Source organism: Sciurus carolinensis, chromosome 8 (genome assembly GCF_902686445.1).
Source record: "Sciurus carolinensis chromosome 8, mSciCar1.2, whole genome shotgun sequence".
Classification (NCBI taxonomy): domain Eukaryota; kingdom Metazoa; phylum Chordata; class Mammalia; order Rodentia; family Sciuridae; genus Sciurus; species Sciurus carolinensis.
Genome location: NC_062220.1, coordinates 75061885 through 75074953, shown reverse-complemented (window position 1 = coordinate 75074953; position 13069 = coordinate 75061885). Strand labels below are relative to the sequence as shown.

Here is a 13069-nt window from a genome sequence, read left to right as displayed (position 1 = left end):
CCTGAGATTATAACCTGTTTTCAAAAGCAAGGAGTAAAAATTCAAATTAAGCTAAAACAAACGAACAAAATATACATGTGTTAGCTTTAACTAAAAGTAAACAAATGGAAAACGGAAATTGAACATTGATTATCTTATTAAATATAGGTATTTTTTGGTGTTTTTTCATTTTAGTTTTGGATGGACAAGTAAAGCAAACGTTATATGCCAGCAGCACAAGGTCTTTAAGATGTGGGTACTTGATATACATTCATTAATTGAGCACTGTTAGTTCAGGGAGAACTGGAAAGTTGCCGCAGAAGTCACTCCAGCTCACCTTTTCCAGTTGATTTAGAGGCAAATAAGAAAAGAAGAACCCTAGTGCTCTTTACCAAGGAAAGTAAAACAGAGTCAGACGCCATGATAGATAGTAACAAGAACTAGTTGAATAAGAGTAGATGAATTAAGAAGATCTTACTCAACTTTCTCATTTAGCTAATGTGAACAGTTTAACATTTTCCAGCTATCTATACTCATTAGAAAAATGCCATTGCACCTAAGAGTTGGAATAAAATATGTTGGTAGAATATTTTAACTTATTGAAATAGGAAGGAAGGGCATGATATGGTGACAGTGTTGTTTTCAATTGTCTCATTAAATATTTAAGGATACTTTCCAGGGGAGACATAACACTGCAGAAAGAATACTCTGAACTTTCAAAAAACAGATTGTTCTAAAACTTTTCAACTCAATATGTAGAAGGTTCATCAGCTGCATAATTCTTTACTAATTTTTTTTTTTAAATTTTTGGCGTCAAGCTCTTTTAGGTGGGAATTACATAGGCATATATTGGATAGGAACACTTTTATTTAAGAGTCTATCTCTTAACATTGTATTCAGGTAAAAAATAAGAATTCTTTACACATTATTTGAAACAAGTCTACCCTCAGAATTGAAGTCCTGACACTACCTGCCTTTCCTTTTTCTTCATGGCACACTTCATGACTAAATATGTATTTGTTTGCTTGGAGTATATTTCTCCACTTGAATATAATCTCCATGAGGACAGGCACTTGGTCTTTCTTGTTCCACAGAGAAGTGAATAGTGATGAAGGCAGCATGTGGGATGTAGTAAGGACACAGACAATCCTTGATAACTGAAGGAGGGATCCCTTGCTAATGTTGTCTTAGCAGATAGACTTGATTCGCTGGCACTCTGCTTACTGAACCAGGAAAAAGCATTGAGAAAAGACTGCTCAGAACAGACTTTGCAGGCAAAAAATGCATCTGAAACCATGTGCTGAGTTTCAAATTCCTGATTGGTCTGAAAGGTACATTTCACAAAGGCCTCGGAGTTCTAAATGAGGTGACCTTTTTAAAAGAAAGCTTCCTATAACTTGATTTACTTATGCTCTCCTTTCCCTGGAATTCTTTATTCTGGCTCGTTTGCTTACTGACTCATAAACTGTAACTTTAGTTTTCATCTAATTGCTATGACAAACCTTATTTCCTCTTCCTATGGGCCTTTCCCTCTGCCCTCTACATGGTCAAGCCCACCTCTCTGTGCAGAGGTGGTTTTCCTGTTGATACACTTTACAGAAAGAGTCACATTCTTAAATTTGTACATTGGCCTTTCATGACGTAGAAATAACAAGTATTCCTCTTCATATATCATATGCCTAATAACTTCTCCATATACCCACCTTTTTTTCTTCTAGATCACTCCTGTTCCTGGAACTCATCCACTTTTAGTTTTTGTGAATCCCAAAAGTGGTGGAAAGCAAGGAGAACGGTATGCTTTTAAAAATACCATGTTTATTTTCCATATAATAAGTATAAAAAGAACTGCTAAAATTGTGATGTGAACATGTTTAGAACATTATCCTCACATATACTAATTTTAATGTGACATATATGATGCTAGCATCTACATATAATATACTGCTAATATTTTTTATAGTTTGAAATTTAATATAATGACTTTTTGTAAGTATTTCATTATCATAGCTCAGGTATCTACATTCTTTCCAATCCACTTATCACCCTTTACCTGTAACAAAGAACTCTGCTTATAACCTTGTTTCATAACTACTGTTGAAGAAAAACTGAGTCTCTGGTTAATCATGTGACTGAAGATAAATTATAATCTGAATAATAATATATTGCAATATCAGATATCTCCATATACTAGCTAATAAAACAGAATTCCATTTTATGATAAATTAATGATTAAATCATAATTTTTAACACAAATATGAAAATAATTATTTTAAAGAATAAGCAAAACTGCAGCTATGCCTTCTTTCATTCTGTCTAGATTTCTTACCTAACCTCAATCAAAAATAAGCAAATAGACAAAGCACTCACACAAGCATTATGATGGGAAAACAAATGTCTTTTGTGGTTTAACTAAAAACAATAAGAAATGTTTCCATAAGTGATGGAATTTTGCAAAGTAATATACTTTCCTAATATTTAAATTTTGAGTTTATTCCAGTGAAATGAAGAGCATTCTCCATTTGTCAATCAAAATCAAATATTATTTCTGCTTAAAATGTAAAATTATTTAAAAAATTTCCATCAATATATATTTATGTTTGTACCCTACTAAGCATGATATAAATTATTTTAAATAAAAAATAACTTAATAATTAAAAATTTCCCAATGTTTCACTTAATAGTTGCTTCGCTCATGCAGTTATAAAACTAACTATATAATAATGCTAAAATTATTTTTTACTACACCATTTGTAGTCTTTCAGCTGTCTATATTTTCAGTGTATTTTACTTAAATTTACTCTTTCACTGATAACATAAAATTGTATATATGATGTGGGTACCAAGTGATGTTTGATTATCTGTATATATTGTATAGTATTTAAATCAGGTTCAACATATCTATCTCCTCAACATTTATCCTTTTTTATGTGAAAATTTTCACATTCCATTCTTCTAGTGATTTGAAATATATATTGTTTTCCATAACCATCCTCCAGTTCCATACATTTTGTTGCAAAAACAACATTTATGGCTGAATACTGTTCCCTTGTGAATTTGTACCACATTTACTTAGTCCATTCATCAGTTGAGGAACACTGGTTGTATCTATTTCTTAGCTGTGGTGAATAGTGCCACAATGGACTTGGGTGTTCAGGTGCCTCTTCAACATACTGATTTCACTTGCTTTGGATATGTACCCTGTTATGGGATTGCTGTATCATATGGTAGTTATATTTTTAATGTTTTAATGTCTCCAACAGTGCCTATTAATTTACATTCCCATCAACAGTGCAAGAGATTGTCTTCTCTACATTCTAGCTGGTAGTGTTTTTGATAACGTCGATCTTAATGGGATGAGGTGATATTTAATTGTGATTTTGATTTTCATTTCTCTGATGATTGCTGATTTGGGACATTTTTTCATACATCTGTTAGTCATCTATATGTCTTCTCTTGAGAAATCTCTATTTATGTCTTGCATATTTTATTATTTTTTTATTTTTTTAGTTGTCAGAGGATATTTATTTATTTATATGTGGTGCTGAGAATTGAACCCAGTGCCTGATACATGCTAGGCAAGTACTTTACCACTAAGTCACAACCACAGCCCCTATTGTCTATTTTAAATAAATTTTTGTATACTGTTAAGTTTTTGGAGTTCCTTATACTTGAAGATATCAATCCCTAGCAATATGTATAGTTGCAAACTCTCACTACGTCAACTGTTTCCTTTGTTTTTCAAAAGTTTTTTGGTTTGATGTAATCTCTTCCATCCATATGATTAGTTCAATAGATGCAGAAAAGGCATTTGATTAGATTCAACATCTCTTGATGATAAAACATTGAACAAAGAGAGCACAGAAATCAAACTAGCTCAATATAATAATGGTGGAATATAACAAGACCACAACAAACATGGGGGGAAGTTATGTTTCTTTTCTAAGATCTGGAATAAGGTAAGGATGTCTACTTTCAGCACTTTTATTCAACATAGTATTGAAAGTCTAAAGCAGAACAATCAAGCGAGAGACAGAAATAAAAGGCATCCACATAAGATAAAGGAAGTCCAGTTGTCACTGTTTGCATATGAAATGATGTTTCATATAGAAAACACTAAGCACTTCCCCAAAACACTCACCAGAAAAATCTAATAGAATTAATTTGAATTAATTTGAATTCAGCAAAGGTACAGGATATAAATTCAATATACAAAACCCAGCAGTGTTGGTATATTCCAATAGCAAATTATTTGAAATTGAAATCAAGGCAACAATACTATTTACAAAGGTTACCAAAAAATTAAAATACCCCATAGTAAACTGAGGCAGAAAAATGAAAGATATCTATAATGAAATTTATAAAACACTGATAAAAAAAAAACTACAGAGGACACAAAAAAGCATGATGTTCATGTTCATAGAAGTATTAATATTGGTAGCATATCCATATTTCCCAAAGTTATCTATAGTTTCAAGGCAGTCCCTACTAAAATACCAATGACATTCTTTATAGGACTAGAAAAAATAATCCTAGAATCTGCATAAAAACACACAGAAAGGCCTAAGTAACTAAAGACATGTTGCCCATAAAGAAGAGGAAGCAAGACACTACCTTCAGGATCTACTATAAAGCAGTAGTAATCAAAACATGGTTTTGTCATAGACATAGACACATAGACAGATGGAACAGAACAGAGTCCAGAATTAAACTTGTGCTTCTGCAGCTGAGTTTTGACAGAGGTATTAACAACATGTGTTGGAGACAGTCTTTTCAATAAATTGTGGTGAGAGAATATCCACAAGCAGAAGATTAAAACTAGATCCCTCTCACTCATCCTTTATAAAAATTAACTCGAAATAGATTAAAGACTTAATTGTACAACCTGAATCTATAAACCTACTACAAAAAAAGATAAGGGAAATGACTCAACTCTGGAATGAGCAACAGTATTTTTAGACAAGACGCCAAAAGCACAGGAATGAAAGCAAAATGTACTGCAGTTATCTTGAATACAAATATCTCTTAACAAAGAATTGGGTAAGATTTAAATCTATATTGAATATTAAAGACAAATAAAATTAAGAGAAAAAAATTAAAAATATATTTCCTGGGGGCTGGTAAATAATTCAGTTGGTAGAGTGCTAGCCTTGCAAGCACAAGGCCCTGGGTTCAATCCCCTGCACCACACACACACAAAAAAATTGCATTTTCTTCTACTTAAATTAACATTAATCATGTAGATGATGCTTAGTTTAATATCTGTCTTCCGGGCTGGGGAGATAGCTCAGCTGGTAGAGTGCTTGCCTCGCAAGCACAGGGCCCTGAGTTCGATCCCCAGCACTGCAAAAAAAAAAAAAAAAAAGAAAAAAAATCCTCAAGTTCAGGGGCTGGGGAGATAGCTCAGTTGGTAGAGTGCTTGCCTTGCAAGCACAAAGCCCTGGGTTCGATCCCCAGCACCCAAAAAAAAAAAAAAAAAAAAAAAATCTGTCTTCCCTTTCTCTCAGTACATATTTTCTTTAAATTAAAACCCAAATATGTATGGATAAAATGATAAGAAAACAAAACTTAATGGGGAGAGAGTGGCAAAAGAATGTATAATCTATGCATGGTAACTTGTGTTTTTCCCTTCATACATTGACTGGAAGCATTGAAAGTCAAATAAAATATAAATAACGATTTAAAAGAGATTTATTATAAATGTAAGCATAAATTTTTTGTATGCATACAAGATACCTGTCACAATGGGGTTACATAGTTTTTTCCTTTCAAATATTTTCAGCTGTTTTGACTTTGATATGTTATATAAGTTGCAAAAGTCACAGAATTATATATGCACAGTTTCCTATACCCAGTCAACAGGCGTGAAAGTGTTCACATATCATCCATTCAAACAGCAACCACTGGGAAAATTTAAAAACTAATGGGTCCTGAGGATAAAATACATGCAACAGCCTCATGTGGTGTCAAACATGTAAGCTGATCTAATGAATAGCATAATAAATGTTAAACTAGAAATATTCAAAATAAAGGTGCTATTGAACTTCAGATGGGAAATAGCTATAAAAACTGAAAAGTCTTTGAAGAAAATGTAGCTTTTGTATTGTTTGCCATTTAAGTAGATGATTACCACATAAAGGACAGAGAAAGACAAATTCATGAAAAAGCTTGATGCCAACTAGGAGGGATTTACCAAGATTAAAGTTTAAGGGGAAAGATAAGAGATTGAATTGTCTTTATTGGGAAGATTATGAAATTTAATATTTTGAATAACTAGACACTAGTAGTTTCATCCTGGAAACATCATGACTATAGTGAAACAGTAGTAGGGGAAGGGACTGGAATATGAAAAATTTAATAGAGCCCATGAGAGAAATTAAAAATCTGAACTAAAACAGTGAGTAGGAGTACCACAGTTTGATAGGCATTTCTCAGTTGGAAGGCACAGAATGATCCTCTAGTGAGGTTCTCATGCCCTGGGAAAAGAATTTATTGAGAATAACTCCAAGATCTTTCTTGAGATACTAATAAAGTTCTAGAATGTGGGGTTATTACAGATTTGGAGGTGGGGTAATATAGGTAGGTTTTACATAGTGAGTTCACGGAATTTCTATTGGTAAATATCATATAAATGGGTTTATAAAATATATAGTAATATTTCCATGTGTATAAAAAACTAATCCCCCAAATCAAAATATCACCCTTTACTTTAAATATTTTGTGTAACAATTCCAACCACATAGGTTACGAAAATTTAGAAACACTTCTGTTGATTTTGTTATATTAAAATTGATTTCTTTCAGAAAAATAAAGTATTTAATATTTATCTGTTAAGAGCAGTTTTGTGAGTCAATTGGTCAAGATAGTTGTTTATATGAAATGATTACGCTAGCTGAGGCTACATTCTTTCCTTACACAAATACATATAAGGTATACAACCCCACTGTATGTTGGGATAAAAAATTTTGATCTGTACTAGGTTGACTTGGTAACTCAATATTGAGTTCTATGAACAGAAGAATATTTTTACATCTATTGAGAAAAGATGATTAAGTAATTTTATACTGAGGTATTTATCAAAATATTTATTTGAAATCTAATTAGTTAACTAAATAATGTTTGAAAGTGTGTTGGAGAACCTTCTAAATGCCTAGGCATATTTTAGAACACATCATTATTTCTAATGTCTAAGCTACATTGTCTTTACAATGGCTACTAAGTCCTTGTTTTTGAGCTATTACATTTCTAATATTATTAATGTAACATATCAAATATCTTAATTGCAATTACGTATTTATAACTTGAGAGATTTAGTTACCCCAAAATTATTATAATTAAATTTCTTCTCTTTCTATATTTTCATCTTTATAGAATTTACAGAAAATTTCAGTATCTACTAAATCCTCGACAGGTTTACAGTCTTTCTGGGAATGGACCAATGCCAGGGTAAGTCCAACAATAGTATCATTACCATTAACTCACTTAATAGTAACTAATTTAATAAGCAGACTGACATCTCCATAAACAATGTTCCTTAAATAAAGCAAGCAGTTCAGTATATAAAAAATTATATGTCAACTATATAAGAGAAAAAAATACAGATGATGTTATATAAAATAGTTGACAGTCCATTATAAGTAAAATTTCCTCCCTTCTAAACATCTTGAAGGAATATTAATAATACTAATAACAAGCACACTAGACAAGTGTTTAAAGTACTAAGCCATGTGTTTGAGTTAACAATCCTGCTTTCTTTCACTTGTTAAATATAAAATGTAGATTTGTTCCAGAAGATGGAGAAAGTTAGTTAACAAAGAATTCAAATCATAATATGATGATATTTTTATTTACTGCTTGTAAAATCTAATGAATATCACTCTTTTATAGCATACTTTATTGTTAATGAGTAAGATGAAATGAAATCAAATTATTTTTCAATATAAACTGTATAATTTTGATATCACAAATATGCCCCATAATAAATCATCGTTAATCTGGCCTAGTTAAACAATTAATTCCATCCTCTTCCACTGTCCTCTATCAATCTGAGAGTAAACTAAAGTTTACACCATGTAGAGAGGAACCGTATCAGCTTTCTGCATGCTCCATTAAAAAAAGACAAAATCAGTTTGATTTAAAATAAGTCATTCTTGGCAACTATATACCAAATTTTGAAATTGTGCTCTTAAAAGCTCTGAGTACAAATATAGCATTGTTTCTTATGTTAAATAAGTGTTAATAAAGTATGACTGATCAGCATAGGTGCCCACAATTACATTCATCACTTCTATGCCCTCGTTGCCTGCTAAGGTCAGTTTCCAAATACTAAGAAGTGGTCTGTGGCACCTCCTTTCTGCAGAAGGCAGGCCCATCACAACAATTTAGTTCAAATGTCCCCTTTATTGAGCTCCAGAATCTAGAGGATGATGATCAGAATGTAGGCTAGGTGTACCACATGCAGAAAAAGTGAGTATAGAAAAAGTCAAGCCAAAGTAAAGACTTGATATTAACTCAGAAGTTCAATTACAGTAGCTCTTTTTCTTGACCTTTAGTATTTTCTAGACCTTAGAGAAGTAGCTCTTATTCTATGGAATTAAGGAATAATGAATTTCAAAGTTTAGTCACACCAAGAACTCTGTAGGTCCACAAAAAACAAGTAAATTCAGGATTTTCCTGCATTTCACAGTTAAGCACAGGGTCTGTTAGCTCTACCAATTACTACCTTTGTAAGTTTAACCTTCGTGGGCCTTCATTGTCTGATCTGCAAAATGAGGATAAGTACCTACCTCATAGGGTAGTTGTGAAGTTAAATGGGCAATTCTTCTGAAGCATATAATCATGTGCTTTCCACATGGTATGTTTCAATAAATGTTATAAATTATCACTACTGTTTTGTATTGATATTAATTAATAATAACATAACTTTGTAAATGTATTACAATAGCATTAATTTTAGCACTATTTTCTCATTTGATTTTATTTCTTTGCCTCTACACTTTAAATACGTTTTACACATTTTTTTTCTCTCTTTCAATTTTAGGCCATATATTATCCTCTACTCTATTTTAATTTTAGTATATGAAAAATGAAAGTATATGCTACATGCTATATACTTTAACATATGAAAAAGGGAAAGTATATACTATACATGTGTGTGTGAAATTGCAAGAAGCCTGCACACTGCAGTGAATATTGTGTAGAAAATAAGCAATTATTGGCCTCACTTCAAGAATTAACACTCCTTAGGAATTACCAGTGTGATTGGGTGCATCTTCCCAAATACCCAAATATACATATATAAACAAATGTCTGTCTTGTATATATTTCTATCTAATAGCTTATCTAATATATTCAAATATATACATATATATATATTGGATAGGTAAATAGGTGTTTTTATATAACTTGGAGTATAGACTATAATGTTTTGCAACTTGTTCCTTCTAGACAAAAGCATATAATAACTTGTCCTTTTTGTAGTTACTGAAGTTTCATTATTTCTAGGGCTGCATTGTATTCCTTAAGATTTTTAGCTATCTATTGTTGATGAATATTTAGGTTGCATGTGTTTTCTATTTATTATCAACTATACTAAATAACTCTATCAACTTGTTGAGTATTTATTATTACCAAATATCTCTTTTATTGTGTACTTTTAAAAGCTTGTTAAAATGTTTCCACAGAATAAGTTGCTATAGGTAAAATTGCCTGACTGAAATATTTTCAATTTTAGTTGTATCTGGTTCCACCAAAGTACTATCCAAAAAGTTTCTGTTGGTATAATCCTAACAACAGTATATAATGCCTATTTCCCCAACCTCCTTTAAATTGGTTATCTTGTATCAATCTCCATATCCAATTTCAGAAGTGAAAATACATTTTTTCATTTTTATTTGCATAAATCTGATCAATTATAAAGTTGACTATGGTATCAATTATGTTTACTTTTCTATAAGCAAAGAAATATACTCTGGTTTATTATCCAAATAAAATATACTGGAAAATTATGAGATTGCTCATAGAATTAATGGGAAAATTAAGAATGGTGTTTAAGAAAATAGGAAGCAGTACAATTTGAGCAAACAAAGAGCAGCAATAAAAAGAAAAGTCCCATGGAAGCTAGTGTTGAAAGTAATGAATTCCAATCAAAGTTTTTGGTGTTTCCATTCATCTACTAAAGATTTCAGATAGCATGGAGAAGCATATATATTTGTCATACTACAACCTTGGTTAGTGCAGAGTTGGGCATCTTTTCTGATAATCCTACTGAAACTACCCCAATAGATTGTTTCTGCAAAGCTAGTGAGGATGCTAAAGCCAATGAGGAAGAAAAGGGAATTCTTTGTGGGAATAAACAGTAGGTATCCACCAGAGTCCAACAATTGGTGGAACAATGTTACTTCTTTTCTGAACATGCAAGAGGGAAAAGTTAACCAATTACCATATGGATATTCCTGAACATATCTGAAAACAGTCATGTCTTCCTAACATATAAACAACTCAAAGATGCATACAGTTACTATATCCAGCTTTAAGTTACATTTCTCTGGAAAACTCTTTGTAATGGCTATTCTATTCTCTCTTTATCCATTGCTTCAGTATTCAAAAAATTCCAAGTGTAACTATAAGGATGAATTTAACAAAGTGATATTTTTAATAATTTAAAGAATGAAACACATGTATAGTCAACAGTCCTGGTTTCACAACGGGTTAAAAATTGTAGCTGGAACTTAACATATTTCTCCTACTTTTTCTTAACTGGCTGGAAATTTGTACCCAGCAGAGTAAACTAAATATATTTACCTGATAGTACCAAGTCTTTGGTAGCATTGTTTGTGTAAAGAAAAAATTATTTTCTCGTGTACATTTTATAGGAATGTTGGCACATGGCAATATTAGTGCTATCAAATATCTCTAGGTTTCCTCTAAGACACTTGATTTTATGGTACTTCCTTTCATCCCAGGTGTTAGGAGTGGTCATGTAAATTTCTCTCACGTTGAACTACAGGCAAAAGTATATTTTCCACACTTTCTGTTCCTTTGCCGTAGTGACTAGCCACACTCTGGATATTGACTCTATAATTAGCATGGATCATAAAGTGAAGACAAGAATAGAGAAAGCCTCATTACTCCAATGTATAAAATATGATTGATTTTTAAAACTTCTGTAATGTTATACTATTAAGATTTGGGGTTGCTTATTACTCTGTGTAATCTAGGGCATAGAGACTAAACCAATGGTAGGAACAGAGACCATAATAGTACTCCCCATACCTATTATACAGTTATAAACCAGTTTTCCCTGGATTTTGAGAGTCGATTACATTGTATCTCCCTGTGAGATGTTTGTCTAGTGGGAGGAAGAGCCTGAAAATATCCAGCTTTTGCTTTTAATTCAATGAAAACTTTATTGTCTCTCATGCTAACTTGTCTCTCTGTTTAGTTTTGGAAGATCCCCTGTGAACTGAAAACCAAGAGAATCAGAAAAAAAAAAAAAAGGTCAAAAGTGGGCATATTAGACAGTGTTCTGCAGAGAAACAGAAACACTAGGATATATCTATATTGGCATATTACATCTATCTGTCTAAGAAAGACAGATAGAGATGGGGTGGTAGGGAGAGCGACGAGGAGAGATTAAAAGGAATTGGGTCATGAGATTACAGAAGATGGTAAATCCAAAATCTACAGAGTTTATAAACCAGTTCAAATGTTCTCCAGCAGAAGAATTCTTTCTTACTCAAAGGAATAAGAAAGAATTTTGATCATTTTTTTTCTATTGCTCTTTAATGGATTGGTTAAGGCTACCCACATTATAGAAGGAAATTGGCTTTACCAATTTAAATGTTAACCTCATCTAAAAATATACTCAAATATATTTGAATCAAGCACAAAAGTGTTTGATCAAATATCTGGGAACCCTGTTGCCCAGTCAAGTTGATATCTAAAATTGGTCGTTATTTAGATAAAATTTAAGTTTTTATTACTGAAGATTTGCCATTTGACCCCTGAACTGTATATTCTCATTTGACTGAAATGGCACCTTGTTGATCAGGGCACATTCTAGAGCCATTGGATAGTATATCATTTAGATGTTCCCACTGATTAAGACTAGAATCTTAAGTAGGCTATTTCAATATTCTATTCTATTTGACCAACTGCTTCACCCAAGAAAACATATTTAAAGTCCTTTTACTCCCAGGGATATGAACCCACTATCTTTCCTGATTTTTTTTTTTCTTTGAGAGAAAGTAATTCCTTAAGAATAGAAAGCAACATATGAGTGCATAGGACATTCAATAATTCAATTGCTATGACCACTGACAAAGACTTAATAGGAAGAAAAAGCAAATCCAATTGTACAACAAATGTGGAGTGCATTTAGGTCAAATTTCTGCAGTTCTATTGTGGAAAGCATCCATTGAATTTAGCTGCTCTGAGTAACTAACTAGTACCCGTGAGATAATACACTGTAACTAACTAATTTGTTTCTTTGACAGCTGAGTATTCCAGAGTCAGTAGCGACTTTCTTGTTGAAGGTAGATTAATGTTCATTTCTTTCATAACCTTCACTTCTGCCATAAATATGAGCCTTTTGAAGGTTAAGTGGAGAAAGACTACTGCATGGCATTGCTTTGGGGCATTTGTAATCTGTGAAATTAATTCACATAATTTTCCTTTGTCACTAATTCTCCATTCCTTTCCATGTCTTTGAAAGTGTGAGTCATATTATCAACCAGTACTATTGAAATGGTGTGTTCCCTAAACTGTGGACATAATGTAGTCCAGAAAAGGTAGATGGCAATCTATATTGTGTGAAACACTGTCCCCAGATCAAATGGAGCGCTCTCCTGTCCTTGAATCACTCCCAGGGTAATTGTAATGCCATAGTAGTTAATTAAATATAAATTGTAAATTGCTCCTCTGGTCTTCATAGAATAAGATCTTTCCTTTAATACCATTAAATAAATATGTACATCTCTAGTTTTATACTAACTCCACCTGCTAATGTGACATCAGAAATGTTAATATCAGTTTTTGTATACTTGTGACTTTACTTGTTCCCTTTGACTCTAAGCTTCATGAAAGTACAGAT

The 13069-nt window shown here is 32.1% G+C and overlaps 1 protein-coding gene across 13 annotated transcripts in view; it reads left to right on the top strand.

Moving 5' to 3' along the window:
• The window catches only part of Dgkb (diacylglycerol kinase beta), a 640490-nt gene that overhangs the window by 234340 nt on the left and 393081 nt on the right, over nucleotides 1-13069 (top strand). For all 13 annotated transcript variants that reach the window (XM_047561038.1, XM_047561039.1, XM_047561044.1 and 10 more), the window contains 2 exons: nucleotides 1698-1771; nucleotides 7348-7422. In XM_047561038.1, the coding sequence (XP_047416994.1) occupies nucleotides 1698-1771; nucleotides 7348-7422 (149 nt within the window). The remainder of the gene's footprint in view (nucleotides 1-1697; nucleotides 1772-7347; nucleotides 7423-13069) is intronic.